Consider the following 20,554-nt stretch of genomic DNA (forward strand, 5'->3'; position numbering starts at 1 on the left):
ACATGCTAATTCAGTACAAGCATTTAATCATGGATTTTAGTGTTAATTGTAGAGAGAATGGTGGTTTTTTGAGGTTGCTCACATGTGTGGTATCGGTCTGGATCAGATTGTTTTTCTCGAAAATCAGGGGAGAAGAGGCGAAATTGTTCTGGTTTAATGGGGAGAAGATGGCGATGAGACGGTGGTGGCCATGGTGGTAAAAGGTGGTTGTAAATGGGAGAAAAATGAAGTCGAGAGGGAGATGAAGTGGTGGACTAGTGGTGATGGGATCTACTAAACTTTTGTCATGATTTTAAAGTTAAAAATGTCTCGAGTATGATACGAGAAGACAAGGTTAATAGTTTGGTTTATTGTGAATTAAATTAAGTTTCGGAGTATTTTGAGAAGGTGATTGATAGTTTGGTTTATTGTGAATTAAATTAAGTTTCGGAGTATTTTGGGAAGGTGATTGATAATTTGGAGTATCCGTTTAAATTGTGCACGGATTTACGACTAGTGTCCTAACTTGCTAATCCCAACACAACAAACTCTACTATCTTCCTTCCCCTTTTACAATTAAAACCCTAACTTGCTAATCCGGCGGCGACGGCCAGAAACAGGTAATCGGCAACATCCTCCTTGTATGTTGTTGTTCTACTTCTGTGCTTTGTTGGAGAGATTAGTATTCTTTGTTCTATAGTATTACATTGTCTTTGTTCTCTATATTTCAAACATATTTTTATCAAGATTGTTGTTTGATTCTTTACTGCATATAATGCAATATATGCACTTGATCTTATAATCAAGTTTCAAAGATTAATTTTTGTTTTGAGAAGGTTTCCGTCTGAATCTGTATTTGTTCGCTTGATAATATCCTGTGTCAAATTATATGCTAATACACACACAAATAATTTCAATATTTTGGTCTTCATTTGCAAACAATAATCAATACCCCCATGAGTTTATCAAGGTATTATAGTTAATTATCTACTCTATTCACTTTTTAAATCCCATTTTTTTTTTGTTGCAGATTAGATTTTATAATGCAGTTAACTAGAAGAGTGCACTCCACTTTAATGGTGTCTAGAGTTCACTCCACTCTAATGGTTTTTGGGCCTTGTAAACACTCTCCCATCCCCAACAAGGTATTTTACCCTTTTTCCCGTTTTACTCTTGTTATTTGCTTTTATTTTATGTTTAATATTATTCTTGTATCATTCTAATTTGTTCTCTTTCTTTTGTCAGCCAAACACTCCCCGGAGTAATGCAGTAACTAGCATATATTCTGGTTCTATGATTGGGATTGCAAATTGTCCCTTTTCTTCGTCTAGCTCAAGTTTTAGGCTCTCAAGTAAAGGTTTCGAGTCCACTTATGGGGTTTTTGCCAGGAGGATGTTCTCTGTTAATGCTAAAACTAAAACTATGCCTCACGAGGTCGATTTATCTCACTCACCTGCAGCACCTCCTAAAAAGAAAGCCACAAGATCTAGTAAGGAGGAGGTCGATTTATCTCACTCATCTGCAGCAGCTCCTAAAAAGAGAGCAACTGGATCTAGGAAGGAGGTCAATTTATCACAGTCACCTGCAGCACTTCCTAAAGAGAAAGCCACCAGATCTAGGAAGAAGGAAAAGTCTGTGGTAGAAGATGAGACAAAGGTCAAAATATTTGACGCTTTACCCAAGCCCCAGGAACCTTCTATTAGCAAATTACCTCAGCAGCCAAAACCACCTACTGTTAATGGGATCAAGTCGGTTAAATTGAAGCCCTTATATCCCCCTGTGGGAAAATCTGTTGTAGTGGTGGAGTCTCCGACCAAGGCAAAGGTCATTCAGCGTTACCTGGGTGACATGTATCAAGTACTACCGAGTTATGGTCATGTGAGGGATCTGGCTGGTAGACGCGGGTCTGTGCGGCCTGATGATGACTTTAGTATGGTTTGGGAGGTCCCATCCCACACGTGGACTCATCTTAAGAGCATGAAGGTTGCGGTTAATGGGTAAGTTTTTTCCATTTGGTAGCAATGTCATGTGATAGGAGTATTCATCTATTTTCTATTATCTTTGAGCATTTTGCATTTAGTTGTTTAAAGTGTTGCATGGCGTTATCTTCCATTGTAGTGAGCGGTTTAGTTCTCATAAAAAACCAATAGTATTATTTATAAAGAAAACTCGCAATCAAACGTACTCTCGGACAGTGTGGACTATTCGGTTCTTGACACCGAATCATGCCCCAATGGTTGTTTACATAGTTGTTCTCATGTTTGAATTTGTTATGAAACCCATATGTAAGGCTATGTGTTTTATGCTCTATTTCTGTTGTCCATCTTTGTAATCTATTCTAGCTTTCTTATTTGAATAACTAGTTTTGGTTCCTGTGAAATGCACGAGATCTTTTTTATGGCATTTTTTTTATGGCAATTGTAGATGAGATGTCAACCACCTTTTCAGCAATCTTCAAAATGTGTTTATTTTCTCAATCTTTTGATTTTTTAAAATCATATCTAGATAATTGCATATTTCTGGACAATATATCATCTATATCGATTTGCGATATAATAGCCTAAAGCGGCAATCTCATTATTGGTTATAAGGCATGTCTTTAAAGTCTTTAAACGCATGGATATTAGATTAAAATGCCTTTAGCCATTATCCATGTCAATAGGATTTTTCCTTGGTACATGTTAATAGGATTGAGAATTTGAGATCCTAATTTTTTTCAATAATTAAGATAGTGATAATTTATAAAATTTAAATTATTGTATCGGAGCATAGCTACGGTATATTTAAGCCTTAATTTTTTTTTGTTATGTTTCATTTGTAAGATTTCGTTCACTTGAATAATCAAATTAAACATCAGACACAAAATTAATATCCATTTTATTTTCACATGGTGAAATTCCCCGACCCGAATGAAATTACACTATGTAGCTACTAAACGTTGACATTTTGAAAAACTACGTAACAAACAAAATTCAAGCGAGAAAATGCATATTAAATATACAAGAATAAGATCGTTGTTTACGATATTGACTAAATTTCACTCTCATAATTAGAATGTAATATACTATGCACAATCAGAATGTAATGAGATAAATTGGAATTTTATAAAAAAAATCGGAACACATAGTAAGATCACCTTGTGCGATGGGAATGTTGTTGAGATTTCTTCAGATATCTAGATCTATTATTAAAAAAGATGGGGAGTGAGACGGAGATGTGGCTCACAGAATTAAAGCGGGATGGTTGAAATGGAAGAGTGCTTCAGGGTTTTTATGCGATAAAGATATGCCCCAAAGATTAAAGGGAAAATTTTATCGCACGGCAATTAGGCCTGCCTTACTTTACGGTTCCGAGTGTTGTGCCGTGAAACATTGTCACATTCAAAAGACGAGTGTAGCGGAGATGTGTATGTTAGGTAGATGTGCGGACTTACAAGGAAAGACTGATTAAGGAATGAGATGATTAGGGAAAAGGTTAAAGTGGCGCCAATAGAGGACAAGATGATAGAAAATCGACTAAGGTGGTTTGGCTAGGGGTGTTCATTGGTCCGGGACCGGACCAGATCGGACCAAACTCTTTGGACCGAAGACCAAATAAGGGTTAAGAGGTGGACTGAGGACCAGACCATATTAATATTGGTCCGGTCCGGTCTGGACCATAAAAACACGTGGACCGGACCAGACCAAATGGAAGTGGACCAAATATTATTGTCATTGACATGTTTTACCATATAAAACTAGAACTCGAGAAGTTCGTAATGATCAAAATAAACAACATTATTTTCTTACGAGATTTAACTACATAATTACACATCTTATAATACGTGTAAACAAAGTAGAAAATAAAATCCATAATATTACAAATTTAAAAAGGGTTATTTCATGTGAATAATCCAACCTATGCCTCTCCTTCTCATATTAATCCAACCTACGTTTTAACTCATATTAATCTGATCTATATACACATTTTTCTCGCAATACACCGGGTAACCGACTACTTGTTTGTCAGGTCACACTTAATAATAAAAAAAAATCATTAAAGCAACCATTACACTGACTTCATCCTTTTCAATCTTCATTCTCTCATTGCTCTTTCTTCATCTTCTTTCATCTTCCTTTGCTAATCTCTTTCACTGGATCTTTAAATTTACAATCAATTTCCGATCTAAAAATATTGTAGTTTCTGCCACTTCAACATATTTCTCCATCCATCATTCTTTATATCACAAAGTTTTAGAAGAAAAGAGATGTGAATCTAGAACATGAAAGTAGAAAGCAAAGCAAAAACGATGATAGACAACCGACAACTGCAACTTTGTTCAATGAAACAGCACCATTTGAGGTATGGCAGTCGGGGTCACCATTTGAGATATGGCAGTCGGGGTAATAGAGGGAGTGAGTTCATCAGCGAAGACGGCGGATCCCTCAGCGGCGGTAGGAGTAACGACGACCGTTGGAGTAGTTGTAGCGGCGGTGGGTGATTTAGTTACGGAGGATGATGAAGAGGCAAGGGATGATGATGAAGGGGATGAGCGACAACAGTGAGGATGGTGAAAAAGGCAGCGATTAGTTGTCTGAAATTGTTGTTAAGATTAATAAAATTACAATCCAAAAATCTGGTCTATGTTGAAAATCATTGAGTACAACACGGAAACGATGATGCAGTGGTGGTGAGCAGTAAGATGGAGGATGTTAGGGTTTTTAGGAATATGATTTTCTGGAATATGTTTTAATTTGGGAAAAGTTGAAGGTAGAAGATGAATTAGTCAATAGAAGAACAAAAACATAAATATATGACCTTACAGGTTGTAGTAGGTAATTATTAGTCTAAGTTCAATGAAATATAAATGTGTGTATAGGTTAGATTAATATAGGTTAAAACATAAGTTGGATTAATATAAGAAGGAGAGACATAGGTTGGATTAATTATATGAAATAACCCATTTAAAAATTCTTTTATTACATAACTTCGGTCCATGGTCCGGTCCGCGGTCCATTCGGGTTGGTCAAGGTCCGCCCGAAGACCAAAGTAGAGTAAATAGGTGGATCGTGGACCGGACCAAATAAAATTCGGTCCGGTCTGGTCCGGACCAAATGGTCCGGTGGACCACTGAGTGAACAGCCCTAGGTTTGGCCATGGGAGAAGGAGACCTATGGACGCAACAGTTAGGAGGCTCGAGACTTGGAGAACAGAAAAGGTCCCTAGAGGTAGAGGAAGACCGAGACAGACATGGTTGAGAGTGATAGAGCAAGATATGAGATTTCTGGGGCTTCAGGAGAGTATGGTCACGGAGAGGGCACAATGGAGGGAAATGATACATGTGGATTTTTAGTATTTGATGTTTTTTTCGACAGATTTAGTGTTTTTATTTAATTTAAAGAAATTAAATTATTTGTTCTTCTCTCCTTTATTACACTTTTTTACCAACCATTTTCTTATATATTTTACTTAGTTTACTTTTAAGGCATTCCGGATCCTTAATTTTATTTCGGTTTTCAAAATCGTTTTAATCTTTTCTCTCGATTTAAATTTTCAGTTTTTATAAAAGAAATCTGGAATTCGATTTTAAAACCTCTAAGTTTAGCTTGACTTTCCATTACATTTTCGTTCTCCCCGTTTGTTTTTCATTTTCCCTTCTCTATTCGCATTTTGAGACGTGTGTTCACCCATTGACGGTTCTAAAGGATTATTCATGTGAGCCGACCCCAATCATTTTGGGATTAAGGCTCTGATGTTGTTGTTGTATAGTAAGATCACCTTGTTGAATAATTGGTGAATAATTCATGATAGATCTTGTACTAAAATTACATGGATCGACATATTAAAATAAAGACCAAAGTAAAAAAAATTAAACAAGTAGTAGGTGAAAACAAACTATTAGTCAGCCTCATAAGTTCATAAGTTTAGCTTGACTTTCCATTACATTTTCGTTCTCCCCGTTTGTTTTTCATTTTCCCTTCTCTATTCGCATTTTGAGACGTGCGTTCACCCATTGACGGTTCTAAAGGATAATTCATGTGAGCCGACCCCAATCATTTTGGGATTAAGGCTCTGATGTTGTTGTTGTATAGTAAGATCACCTTGTTGAATAATTGGTGAATAATTCATGATAGATCTTGTACTAAAATTACATGGATCGACATATTAAAATAAAGACCTAAGTAAAAAAAATTAAACAAGTAGTAGGTGAAAACAAACTATTAGTCAGCCTCATAACTCCAATTTCACTCCAAAAGTGCTATGTTATCAAAAGTAAAATGATGAAAAAAAACAACATACATCTGAAAGACTCTAAAATACTAAACTTTTTACAAACCTAAAACTATTAGTCATTTACATTGATGATGTCAATAATAGTTGTTTAAGCAATCATAGTATTTCGCTTCTCCATATAGTCTTCTTTCTTCAATAAACCATCCCTTCCAAAAAAAAAAAAAAAAAAATTAGGGGCCGTTTGGTTGGGGGAATAAGGAAAGGGAAAGAGAATAAAAATGGTTGATTCCTTTTGTTGTTGTTTGTTTGACACAAAGAAAGGGTAACCCATACCCCCAAAACCATTCTCATCCATACCCCTCCCCCCTTGGGTAAGCCCATAACCCCATAATCCCTTCTTCCTCCTACTCCCTATTTCCACCACTCCCACCAACACCCACCACACCCTCTCACACCGTCAACCACTGCCACCTACACCCTACACCCACCACACCGACACAACCACCACCAGCGACGCCGACACAACCACCACCAGCGACGCCGCCTGTCCACGCTACCCCATATCCTCAACCACTAAACACCACAACAACACCTTCAGTAACTCTCCCACCCCACCAACCACCACCAACACCTTCCTCGGCCACACCACTGCAACCGCCCGACGCCGGCCACACCAGATTTGGTGTTTTAAGGGGTGGGGGAGGGCTTTTCGAAGGGTTTTGGTGGATTTTTTTAGAATGAATAAGGTGTTTGGGGTCGGGATTGTGGTGTTTGTTGAGGGCGTGAGGCGCGGTGATTAGGTTCGCTGTGGGGTACCGTGAGGAAGATCGTCGGTGCCGCTACTTGTGGTGGTGTTGGTGTAGATAATGGTGGCAGGTGGTGGAGGTGGTGGATGTTGGCTTTTAATTCCCTTTCCCTCTAATTGTCAACCAAACACCAAGTATAATATGGGTGATCCCATTCATTTCCCTATCTTACCCTTTCTTGATTTCATTCTCTTACCCTTTCCCGTACCAAACGCCCCCTTAATGCGGAGTGACAAACAAAATAGTGGAATTTGATTTATGCAATATTAACCATATTGTTTATTAACTTAGCTCTCCCTTAAATAATGAAAGGAACAACAACATCAGAGCCACCTCTTAGAAAGAAAAGAACTTCAATAAAAATATTTAATAACATGGCGGTACATTTATACAAAACTTCTACCCCGAGCACACGCAATGGAGCCGTAGACAATCAAGTGAAATCCAATCCACGAAATAATTTGATCTATGGACAACATCGTTGTGGTAAAGGTCGTAATGCCAGAGGAATCATTACTGCAAGGCATAGGGGGGGGGGGAGGTCATAAGCGTCTATACCGTAAAATAGATTTTCGACGGAATGAAAAAGACATATGGTAGAATCGTAACCATTGAATATGACCCTAATCGAAATGCATAGGCCAAGGCCGGGCTGGTAGGCCTTACCAATTTATTTATTTTTTAATTTTTTTTGCTAAAATGGCGGGCTAAGGGCAGGTTGGGCTGGAATTTTAGGAACCGGGCTAGCGCGGGCGGGCCAAGGCCGGGCCGCCGGTCAGCTCAGGTTGCATAAAATAACATAAAATAACAGGCCAAGGCGGGTCAGGGCCAGGTCGGCCCGTGCTGATGGCCACGTCTATTCATATTATATCAATTTTTTTTTATATTACATTTTTTAATGTATTACAAATTTCAACACAATAATAACTAGAAACTACGTAGTATCACCCGCTTCGCGCGACTTGTTTTAAAATTTAATTATTATAATTGAAGAAAAATAACATACTTTATATATGACCTTTAATATTTTTACTTATATAAATAAAACTAAATTATTTTTTCTCAAATTTAATTTTCTTAGATTTAACTTCAATGTTTTAAAATAAAATACGTACATTTTAATTAAAACTAATAAGTGATAATTAATTATGCATGATCAACGTTTTATAAATTATTTTGTGACTCATCAAATACATATTAATTAAAATAAAATTTATTCGAATAATGCGACAATCAACGTTAAGTTCTAAAATTATATCATTTCACGATACGTTATGTTCCAAATCAATTAATATTTGTTCAAAATTATGTGAATATAATTTTATGTAATTTTTAATTTTTTATGTATAATGTGTGATATTTATGTATCAAACATATAGATTTCAAACTCAACTTATTCAATTGTTTTAATTGTGTCTTGTATGTGTTATGTGTCAAACATATTTATAAAAATTGCACGTTTTGTATTTTTAAACAACTATATATAAATATAAATGATGTTTAAAAGTTTACCTGTAAATAAAATAGTTAAACCTTTCTCAAATAATATTTTTTGAGGTTTAACTTCAAAGTATTTAAAAGATAACATATAAAATATTTAACTAAAAGTAATATTTAGCTAGTCATAATCAATATTTATACTTGACGTATACATATTTTAATTGAAAATATTAAAGAAAAATGTAACGTTTTTTTTTTTTTTTTTTTTTACTTTATCATGTCGTTTATAATACTATATTATTTAATAATCATTATTTTTGTTTTGATTATATAAATGCACTCGCGATCAATGTGTACATACATACTCGTTATCACACTATTTAAACTTATCAAAATCTCATATGTATCAGTTTCTCCCAATATAATTTTTTTCATTCCCTCATAAAAACTTATCTTTGTTGTTTTTTATGTTTTTAAGAAAAACAATGACTCTTCTAAATATATTTGAGTTAACCATAAGAGAAGGGACTCAACTTTGTAATTTTTTTCCAACAAGGACCTAAAGTATTATTTTTTCCAGTTAAGGAACTCTAGTCACTTTACCGTCACATTAAACCCAAAGTTAGAGATATGTGGGACCCATCACCCATTAAACACAAAGTTGGAGATTAATTTCATGTTTGTGTATTTAGAGGAATACAAAAATATAAAAAAAAAATTACACTTAAAGAATTGATCCAGTTAAAAAATCTGATGGGCAAGTTTATTTTTTGAAGGTTATACTTCCTTTGTCTTAATCGTGGTTATACATCCTTCGTCTTCGTTTGTTTACCTATCGACTATGGTTTAATTTAGTGGTTAAAAAGGAGGTATAGTGGACTGTAGATCAGATTCAAACCCGTTATTATATTACCCTTGTTCATTTAACACCTAAAAAGAATCATTTATTTACCTTTGATTAAAATATCTCTCGCGAAAAATATAAAAGACAATAAATAAATTGAACGGCATAAGTAAATTCGTAGACCTCGAGTCTCGATCCTAAAAACTCGTAGTCTCATACCATGAATATTAGGACGTACTCAACTCCTAATTTAGCTAAATTTATGAAAAATGTTTATATAAAGCATACTACATAAATATAAGACGTATGAGTTATATTTTAATATTTGTGATTATTTGAAGGTTGTATTAAGAATATACAAAACTATTTACAAGTTTGGGTTTACTATATTAAAAAAAATTATGATTCTAGTTTATTGATAATACAAATTTGACGTGTTATCAAGTAGTTTAAAATCATGGGTCGAGCTAATAGTTCCATATCGTTCAATCGTGTTTGATCAAGTAGAATTTATAAGGTGGGTACTTTGTGTAAGGCGATTTACATAAATTTATCGTAAAACAAGGCTTTTAAGTACCACTTTTACCCATTAAGAATGTATTTGGATACTTTTACAACTATATTAGCGCAAAATCACGTTATACAAAACTAACTCCGAAATTATAAGGGTCTAATTTATTAATTTTACTACTTATATTCTTGAAATGCCATTTTGAGAAAATTAATCTTCACTTTGCCTTTATTGGGTCCCACATAAATTGTGAAATCAATCATAAATTAGATGTGAAATTGACAAACGTTACTTTTGACGGAAAACATGACAGAACATGGACTATGAGTCCTTAACTGGAAAAAATAATACTTTAGGTCCTTGTTGGAAAAAAATTGCAAAGTTGAGTCCCTTCTCTTATGCTTAACTCAAATATATTTTACTTAGGATTTAATGGTCTAAGTTTTATAACTTTCTCAAAATGTCTTTTTACGTAAACATAAAACATTATGAGACACTCACTTTAACCATCTCTACAAATCAAAATATTTCAATAAATATAATGAAAATTATACTCAATTTGAAGCATTTTTTCGCAATGAACGTAATTATTTACATTTTAGAATTTTTATCAAAATAATTTTTTTAATAAATTTAGAATCAAATCACCGTAATTATTTAATGTAATTTTATAATAAAATTTATTAAATTATAATTAATATTTTGCTGAGATTTATACAACATTTATTATGTTTATATTCAATGTTCAGCTGTAGTTAATACTTGTATTTAAAGCTGGGTTGACACTTGACGCATTTATTATGTTTATAAGAGGTACTTTTAGTTATTTGATTGGTGGAAAAAGTTTTTTTTTTTTCTATTTTCAAAAGACTTATTTTACATAACTAATAGTATTACAACCTATGTTACTCCGACTCTTCTAGTTCCCTCACGTACCCGTGTCCGACACTCGACACTCGGACAAGGGTATGACACTTCGACACCTCGTTTTAAAACAAAATATGCATACTTTTCATAAAAATGGCCGAGTCCGACACTTGGACACGTACCCGTGTCGGATCCTTCTAAACGAGTCTGAGCAACATAGATTACAACTTCCAACACTTTCTTGATTCATGTGAAATGTTCTAAAACATCATATAAAGCGAAACGAAGGGAGTAAATAAATAAAGAATTTAAAATGTTAATACGTTGTGCTTGAAGTTTCTACAACGAAAGGGAAGATTACTGACTCATAAAATTCTATTGATGATCGGGATAAGAAAAATTTTGGCTTACAAATTTTGCCTTCCATTGTTTAGGATGCTTTTTATGACTTTTGAGCACCCTTTTTCATCATTATTAAATTTAATATAGAGATAAATATGGAGCAAGATTCATGACTTTTTTGAGCATTATTTTTCAATTATTATCAAAATTAATATAGCCATAAATATGGAGCAAAGAGAAATGGAATGTAAAATGTTTGCTACAAAATTCATTTTGGACAAAGTCATTTAAGTTCTCTTATGAAATTAAAATATGGCATGTGGTTGTGGATAATGGTAGAAGTTTGGCTTGCCTTTCAATTAGATTTCTAGATTATAGCTTAGCTTGAAAATGCGCAAGGCGCACCGAGACACTATGAGGCCGAGGCGCAAGGCGAAGGCGCGTGTGGACATGAGACGCCTATTTTTGATAACAAAATTGTAATTTCCAAATAAATTTTTGGGCAACAATAGCTGGTTTAAGGAATTTTCAAGTTGGCTAATATGTGAAGGAGTAAAGTTAGGAATACAAATGGATAGCCTTGTCTAAAAGATATGTATGGAAAGTGCGTACTAGACTACTAGTTAGCCTTGTCTAAAAGGCGCACCTAAAACCCATCGAGGCATTTTGGTAAGTACCTCAGCCAAGGCGCGCTTTTTTAAACTAAGGATTATAGATAGATAGATGTAAAAGGTTTGTTTATTTTTTATTTTTATTTTTACAAAATTCACATTGCAAGAGAGTGGTTTAAGAAGTCATCTTATCTTATGAAATCAAAATATGATATGTGGATGATGGTAGCTAGATAATTTGGCTTGTCTTTTAATTATAGGATTATATAATAGGAATACTCGAAACTATTAGGGTCCTTCTCAAATTACTCCAAACTTCAATTTAACTAATATTATACTTAACTATTACACCCCTCATCTTTTAATAGAATAGGCGGAAGAGTCGGTTTCCCTTCTTATAACCCTTCTTTTTTCATACACCAAAGATGTGTAACCCCTCCTCTTCTCTATTACTTTACTTCTCAAAATCGCTATTAAAGGCCCTTATATCAAATACCCAAAAAAGCACCTCTTTGGTATATATTTTTTACCCAAAATCTACTTGGAAAAGCATCCATATGGCACATACCCAGAAGAAAATTGATAGATCTAAGTAAGACCACTAATATATATTTGAAGGGATGTGGGATTTTCTGAAAAAGATTAAAGACTTTGAAACAAATTGAGTGAAAGAAACGGTCAGACTGAAAAAAAATGGTATATTTAGTTAATAACGTAGAAAGCGATTGATGTTTGATGTACCAAAGCAAAGGAACGAGGTAAATACTAAAAGGGAGGGACTTTGAATCTTTGATTAATAGAGATTGAGCAAAAGGGAGATTAAAGAAAGAGTCACAAAGAAAATGATGCACTAATTTTCAGACGACATTGTGTGTTGCTGACTGTAATTTGTAGGTACATTCATGGCACTTTGAGAAGATGAAGTAAAATTAAATGGACGAAATTGTCACCCACGGTGAAGTTAACCTGCTAATTTAGGTCAATAAAAACACAATTCTATTCGAGGGGTATAATAGTTGGGTATAATCCTAGTTAAATTGAAGTCTTGGAGTAATTTGAGAAGGTCTCTAATAGTTCGGAGTATTCCCATTAAAAGACCCTTAATTATATTTATAGAAGATATGCTTTTTAAACTACCAATTTTCTTATATAAAGCTGACACGTGACAATATTTCTCTCTTTTGTCTTTCCTTTTAATAATATTGTATATTTTTTACAATGCCTTGAAAAGAGTGTCATTGGACTGATGTGAAAATTATTGTTGTTGAACTTAAATAAGGGTTGAATATAAAAGGTTAATTTTTTAATTTTAATAATATTATTAAGCTACATAATTGTTTTTATGTTTTAAGTTTGTATAAATTTTAAATAAATAAATGAATGTGTAATTTTTAAGTAGTAGGAGATTTGAAAAATTAAGTTTAACAATCATCAACGGAAAAAATATACTCCCTCCTATTCACTATATTCTTCTCCTTTCCTTTTTGCACAAAAAATAAGCAAGTGAATTTGGACCACACAAAACACACTACCCACATGCAATTGAATTTGGACCACACAAATCAACCCAATAAAGGAAATAGGGAAGAAAATCCGAATAATCCGAATAAGGAAATAGGGAAGAATATAGTGAATAGGAGGGAGTATAATATTTTCAACCAAGATTTCATCATATGAAATCAAATTTTAAAAAAACTAGTATAAAGAACTTTAAACGATTCATTAACACGTTCAGTTACAAAACATCAATTAAAATGTGTGTTTGGCATAACTTGTAAAAGTGTTTTTGGACTTAAAAACATATTTTGGCCAAACACACCACTGTTTAAAAGTTTAAAAAAAAATTCCAAAAGCTAAAAATCCATATCTTTGCCTATAAAAATAGATGCACCAATTTGGTGCTTCTACTTTTGAAAAGCACTTTTAAAAAATTAAGCTTGAAAAACAAAAACTTATTTTTGAGAATTCAGGCTAAACATGCTCAAAATGTCAATTTTAATCATAAAATATGAAACTTGGGCGTGATTTGTAGAGGTTACATCACTCTTGGAATGTACACAATTAATTTAATTTAGATATGATATTTTTGTAATATACAAGGAAAGATCGATTAAGAAATGAGGTGATTAGGGAAAAGGTAAAAGTGGCGCCAATAGAGGACACGATGATGGAAAATCGATTAAGATGGTTTGGCCATGTGAGAAGGAGACATATTGACGCACGAGTTAGGAGGAAAAAGTCTAGAGGGAGACCGAGACAGACATGGTTCAGAGTGATAGAGCACGATTTGAGATTTTTGGGGCTTGAGGAGAGTATGGTGACGGAGAACGCACTATGGAGGGAAAGGATACATGTGGATTTTTAGTATTTGAGTTTTTTTTTTTTTTTTTTTTTTTTTTGAGATATTTAGTGTTTTTATTTAATTTTTTTAAAAAAATTATTTGTTCTTCCCTCCTTTATTACACTTTTTTATCAACCACTTTCTTATATATTTTACTTGGTTTACTCTTAAGGCATTCGGGATCCTTAATTCTATTTCGGTTTTCAAAATCGTTTTAATCTCTATTCTCGATTTTAATTTGAAGTTTTTATAAAAAAAAATCCGGAATTTGATTTTAAAACCTGTAAGTTTACCTTGACTTTGTATTACATTTCGCTCTCCCTTTTGTTTTTCATTTTTCCCTTTTCTATTCGCTTTTTGAGGTGTGCGATGACCTATGGACGGTTCTAAAGGATGATTTATGTCAGCCGACCCCAAATCATTTTGGGATTAAGGCTCTGTTGTTGTTGTTGTATGATATTTTTGTAGGAATTATAGTTTATTTATGTAAAATATGGAAGAGTTAGTTTAGTAATTTGACATGTTTGTGAGGTGGCATCATAATTGAGTAATTGACTAGAAAATGTAGAATTCTTGTCAATTAGGCCATCAACGTGACTTTTAATATTATTTATTTATAGATAGATTTATAGAATTGGTTACTTTATTGCTTAGTTTTAATTCACTTGCTTCTTCTATTCCACAGAGCCGACAAACTTATTCTTGCTTCAGATCCCGACTGTGAAGGAGAGGCTATTGCTTGGCATATCATTGAAATGTTGCAACAGGAAGATGCTTTGCATAAAGATATAACAGTTGCCCGAGTCACCTTTCAGGAAATAACAGAAACAGCCGTCAAAAGTGCTTTGCAGACTCCAAGAGATATAGATGTTAATTTGGTTCATGCTTATCTTGCTCGACGTGCACTTGATTATTTAATTGGATTCAACATCTCTCCTTTGCTATGGAGAAAGCTACCTGGGTGCCAGTCTGCTGGGCGAGTACAATCAGCTGCTCTTGCTCTCATATGTGACCGGGAAATGGAAATTGAGAAATTTAAACCGCAGGAGTACTGGAATATAGAAGCTACATTCAGCTCAAAGGAGCCATCGTTATCCAACAACTGTTTGGTCCGGTCATGTTTATCTTCGACAAAGTTCAACCAGTTTTCAATCGGGTCAGAGACAGAGGCGAAGAGTATTGAGCAGATCATGATGGCATCAAATTTCAATGTTAGTGGTGTTAAAAGAATCAAAGTGAGCAAAAACCCTCCCACTCCCTATATAACATCGACACTTCAACAAGATGCTGCTAACAAGCTAAATTTTACTGCTGCTTATACGATGAAGCTAGCACAAAAATTGTACGAGGGTATTGAGTTTTCCGATGGCAAGGCAGCTGGACTTATAACATACATGAGGACTGATGGTTTGCATATGTCTGATGAAGCTGCTAAGGGAATTTGCTCTTTGATCACCGAGCTATATGGATTGGATTATGCTCCAAGCACTCCACGTAATTTTTTTAAAAAGGTGAAGAACGCCCAAGAGGCGCATGAAGCCATTAGACCAACAGATATAAGAAGACTACCATCAATGCTTGTAGGAGCTCTTGAAGAAGATTCTTTAAAATTGTACACTTTGATTTGGGCACGTACTATGGCATGTCAAATGGAATCCGCAAAAGTTGATCAAATACAACTTGACATTGGAAATGGTGATGGTTCGATTTCTTTCCGAGCTGCATGTTCAACAGTTTCATTTCCTGGGTTCAGGTCAGTTTATGAAGATGAGGAAACAAAGGCCACTCGAGACACTCATACTGAAGCCTCAGATCGTGATGAACTTTACAAAATACTTAGTAATTTGAAACAAGGAGATCAATTGTTCCTTGGGAATATGGAACTCAAACAACATCATACTCAGCCTCCTCCCCGCTACTCCGAGGCTTCATTAGTGAAAATGTTGGAGGAGCTTGGAATAGGAAGGCCTTCAACATATGTTAGCACAATCGAAGTCTTACTGGACAGGAAGTATGTAACGGCAAAAAGCCGTGTACTATCTCCAGAATTTCGTGGCCGCATGGTGTCAGCTTTTCTCTCGCATTATTTTAACGAGGTGAACGACTATAGTTTTACTGCTGACCTGGAGACTGAGCTTGACAATGTTTCTGGTGGTTTGACTGAATGGAAAGGGCTCCTCCGGGATTACTGGAGTAGATTAAGTGGTTATTGCGACCGTGCCGGTAAAGTTCACATCCATCAGGTGGAGAAGATGTTAGAGAGGACTTTTGGAAATTTCCTTTTCTCTTCACTTCTTGACGAAGCCCGAACATGCCCAAGTTGTTTGGAAGGTACTCTAATCTTCAAAGTGAGTCGGCTTGGTGCAGGCTATTTTATAGGCTGTGATCAGCACCCGAAATGCAAGTAAGTCTTTTATTCACTAAGGTTCGTTATTTCCAACCAATAGTCTTTGATTGTAATTTTAACTTTATCAATGTTATCTTATGTGCGTCATTTAATTTAAGGGCACTTATAAGTAGTTATAACTCAAAGAAGTATTACGGTATCATTGATTTATAGATGTATCGTCATTTCAGCCGTAGAGTGGCAAGGTGACTGGAGTTATTTTGATTTCTTCATTATTTAATTGAGAGATTGAATATCACATACATTATTTAATTTAAAAGCATTTTGGGATAGCGCATCGGTAATTTCCGGTTCTTTTGGCTAGAGTGGACCTCTTCTTTCCCGTGCAAAGGCATCATGGCTATTTGTCTTAGGCTTCTAATGCTTATATTCAGGTTTTGTAATAGTGGCACCATGTCTTGTCAGTCACAGTTCTCTGGAGAGCTGATGAGGTGTGATGTTTTTTTTTCCTATAACAAACTTTGGATGGCTGTTGTATCTTCTCACGAGTTTAAAAGCGCATGTTCCTTTGTCTATTCCCTTGCAACATCACCCAATGCTTCAACAGATTAGCGGGTTCTACTTTAGCTGTTCCGGATAGTGCTTGTATAGAATTATTTTGTGCGGATGCTTACTTTGGATCTATTTTAGCTTCTGTTTGGACTAGCCACTAGACTATTTTTTCTCAATAAGGTGTTGTTTAACTTGGTTTCAGGTTTATAGCCAAGACACTTTATGGCGAGGAGGAAGAAGATGAAGCACATCAAAACAATAATTTAGTTCAAGAACCAAAGTTACTTGGCACCCATCCTACTTCTGGTGAAAAGGTCTCAAAAAAAAAACTCGTAGTTTGTTGATTTGTAAGCTGACAAAGGCAAGTTATAATAAACATTATTCTTACAGGTCCTTCTGAAGGTCGGACCTTATGGAACTTATGTGCAGCTCGGAGAAGATAGGAAGGGATATGCGCCTAAACGGGCAATTGTTTCTCAGGTCTGTCCATTTTCTATTTAGGAAGAGTTCTGCTGTCAGTCATCTTTGTTTGAGAAACTCCAAAATGACCAGAGTACCATGTTTGATTAGGTTAATTGTGGGGTTTGCTGCCTTTTCTCATGTACCTAGTCACGCTAAACATGTATAGGCTGATGGTCATTACGCACCCCACCCAGACCCTCCTCGCACCATCCCACCTTGTACCACTACACCTTGCACAACCGTGCCCTCCTTGCAGCATCACAACCTCCTAGCGCCACCACTGTGAATATCCTTCGCCCCTCCCGTTCTGGCTTCTCCTGCACCTTGCGCACATCCCAGATTTAAAATGATGCTGAAGAGGACCATTTTCTTAAGCCTTCTCCATTCTTCATGTCATAATTTATGGAGTTGTTCTTATCAACAAATTAGATTGTCCATGATTTTGTTTCACTTATAGAGCCCCAATTGTTTTTCCATAGATCAAGGACGTGAGCTCGATTAATCTGGAGGATGCTCTTGATTTGTTTCGCTACCCTATTTCATTGGTATCACTTCTCTCTAGTCATTTTCTTTTTCCCACTTTGATTCATGAATATCCTACCCTGTGCTTATTTATTCGCAAAAATAATTGCTGCAGGGAAATCATCCTGTGGATGGCAAACCAGTAGTGATAATGATCTCGAAAGTGGGCTTCACAATTAGGCATCGATGTAATTTAGCTCCTGTCCCCAAGGTATGGATGTGCTCTTCCTTTTGTATCATTAGCTAGAGTAGCATCCCCTCCTCTACTTACATTCTTCTTGTGCAAGTGATTGTCATTTCTTTATATGATTGTCTGTTGATTTGATTATGTTTAAAGTCTTGCACTATTAGCATAAAGATCCTTGCAAATGTTAACCATGAACAGGTTTTTCTGTGTGTCAGAAAAGTATATAACCAAGTAAAATGATTTCATTTTCTTTTTAAAGAGAGCAGAATCGGAAGGAGTCTCATCCTAGAGTATCCTGCAAATTAATTTGTGTTGCTTTAAGAGCTTATCATTCATGATTTGGGCTTATAGGATACTCGATTTATAAAAGCTATGAAGCGCTTGGTTTTTGGAACATGCTTCAATGCCTCATTTAATTTTGGTAGGATGGCAGAATCCCTTTGTTTGTGCTATTGAGCTTCTAGTTTGTGAAGCGTTGGTATGGCATTCAATAATCGGTATCAACCTCAATCGTGGGATTGGTCATTGCGGCCTAACCTCTGTCATGGTGCTATAAGTGTTTCCGTTACTGCCTCAAAATGCAGTCGCCGTGACCTTTAGAACCTTTATATTTCCCGAGGCATTGTTGTACTCCATATTTAATTACACGGGCATTGCTCCTGGCTTAGGTCGGAGCAATAATTACTGCCAATTGTTTTGTGTTCGTGCTTTCGGCCTTGTGCTTCTCACGCATATATACAGGTGTGCTAAAGTCGTGATGCCTTGTACAACTCCTGTTTTTGGACATAATTGCAGAGTCTGCGTGCAAATAATATAACCATGGAGGAGGCAATCAAGTTGCTCTCTGGCCGCAATGTTCGAAGAACCGGCAGACCAAAGGGTATATCAAAGTTTGAAGAAGCTATTGATGACTAAAATACACCAACTTCTCGTGAGCTATACAAATCCTATGAAAAGCTTGTTACCTCGGGAATTATTTGTTGCCCAAGGTAAGCCTCGGAACTAACTCCAATCATGGGATCGGTTGAGGTAGATCTTTCAATTAGTGGTTGAGACTTGAGAGTTGCAATTCTTAATGTCATATAGTTCTCGATTTATATTCCCAGGGTTTGTATTATCATAGTTACAGAGGAAGTTGGTGTTTTTGGTCATTCATTTTTATAGGTTCATCCTATTTAAGTTCTGATGATACATATAAGTATTTCCATGTTTTATTTGATATAATCTTTAAAAGGCTACCCATTAGATAAGCACAAATTCTCATTGTAGACGGAAATCCAAAATGGCCACCAAATCCTGTGTGTGTGTGTATCTAATTACTGTATTATTTATCCACATTTCATTACATTTTTGTACCGTGCGAACTAATGCTACCATCCGTGTATTGAATACTCAGTGTTCCAAATTAGATCTCCAACTCCCTGCATAACAAATCTAACCCATACCCTTTGTATCTCTTCCTTCCACCACCACCACCACCAAGGCTCGACCTCACCTATGCCGGAGAACACAGTTAGTTCACCGGCACACATGACTGGACTCATCCCTCTGGCGAACTCGACCAAGCTTAACTAACAACCGATGCACCACCCTCTCATTATCTTCGCCCAAGCTTAACAACCGATGCACCACCCTCTCATTATCATAATTAAAACCCCAACGCCTATCTCTTGCCGGAAGTCGACCACCGTCGAAATTGAGTCCTAGTAACAATACGGCGTTCTTTAGAACTTCTTATAAACAAAATAATAAAATTATCCAATAACGTATTTGCTTGTACAAAAGCCCACAAATCTTATGTACTAAATCAGCAAAGTTTAAAAAAATGTGGGAAATGTAATGATAAAATTAGTATTTGTATATTAGGAACTTTAGAAGGGAGAAAGGTGGAGCGTTTGACGGTTTGGGTGAGTTTTTGATGAAGAGTAGAGTGGAGTAATTTATTGGTGTTTACAAAGGGGAGTGAGTAGTATTGCAGAAGTCATTGTGCATTAGTAAATGTGTTCATCAATATTAGCAAAAAGTGGGGTTCCTTTCACACCCAAAATTTAGGCAGATATTTATACCATTTTAAACAAAAACACTGTCTTTTGACGTTTATAAATGTGGGGGCTATGTTGGCAAAGGCCCAATAAATCCTGTGTTGCAGTATATTTACCCCGTTTATTTATGCGTTCAATTTCTCAATGAAGACAGGCGTTATCGGCCACAAACTAACTATGGATAGTGCCCTTCTCACAATATGCAAGTGGCACTATCCACTTGCCGTATTGTAAGAGGAGCACTATACTCTAGCTAGTGACGGATAGTGTCCGTCACAAGCAAGACGCTTTGAAACAAAATTTATACTTCCCATTCAACTCCACCCTAAACATCTACTTTTTCACGTTTGTCAATGCGTGTTTACGCGATAAATATCTTTAGTTACGTATTTACAAAAATTATAAAAATTAGATATTTTTAATGTATTCCTAAAGAGGAATCAAACAAGATCTCACATGAATATATTTTCACTTATGTATTGAGAGAA

General features: G+C 35.4%; 1 protein-coding gene across 2 annotated transcripts; it reads left to right on the forward strand.

The window, feature by feature from the left end:
- The first annotated feature begins 509 nt into the window (after window positions 1–509).
- LOC141622763 (uncharacterized) lies at window positions 510–19,211 on the forward strand. 2 transcript variants are annotated; one of them, XM_074438762.1, is made up of 9 exons: window positions 510–599; window positions 1,010–1,124; window positions 1,225–1,976; window positions 14,640–16,358; window positions 17,056–17,167; window positions 17,244–17,333; window positions 17,795–17,860; window positions 17,953–18,048; window positions 18,766–19,211. In XM_074438762.1, the coding sequence occupies exons 2-9, from the start codon at window positions 1,023–1,025 to the stop codon at window positions 18,772–18,774; spliced, it is 2,946 nt and encodes a 981-aa protein (XP_074294863.1). In that variant the 5' UTR covers window positions 510–599; window positions 1,010–1,022; the 3' UTR covers window positions 18,775–19,211. The 2 variants fall into 2 exon arrangements, with proteins under 2 accessions (XP_074294863.1, XP_074294862.1); XM_074438761.1 differs by having other exon boundaries at window positions 18,820–19,211.
- Window positions 19,212–20,554: the final 1,343 nt, after the last annotated feature.

The sequence above is a fragment of the Silene latifolia genome, chromosome X (genome assembly GCF_048544455.1).
Source record: "Silene latifolia isolate original U9 population chromosome X, ASM4854445v1, whole genome shotgun sequence".
Taxonomy (NCBI): domain Eukaryota; kingdom Viridiplantae; phylum Streptophyta; class Magnoliopsida; order Caryophyllales; family Caryophyllaceae; genus Silene; species Silene latifolia.

Bases quoted from the DNA above. Each gene is read 5' to 3' on its own strand.
- LOC141622763 (XM_074438761.1), top strand. From the start codon at position 1,023: ATGCAGTTAACTAGAAGAGTGCACTCCACTTTAATGGTGTCTAGAGTT. The intron at 1,977-14,639 runs GTAAGTTTTTTC...TCTATTCCACAG, and splicing joins ATGAAGGTTGCGGTTAATGG to AGCCGACAAACTTATTCTTG. The intron at 16,359-17,055 runs GTAAGTCTTTTA...ACTTGGTTTCAG, and splicing joins GATCAGCACCCGAAATGCAA to GTTTATAGCCAAGACACTTT.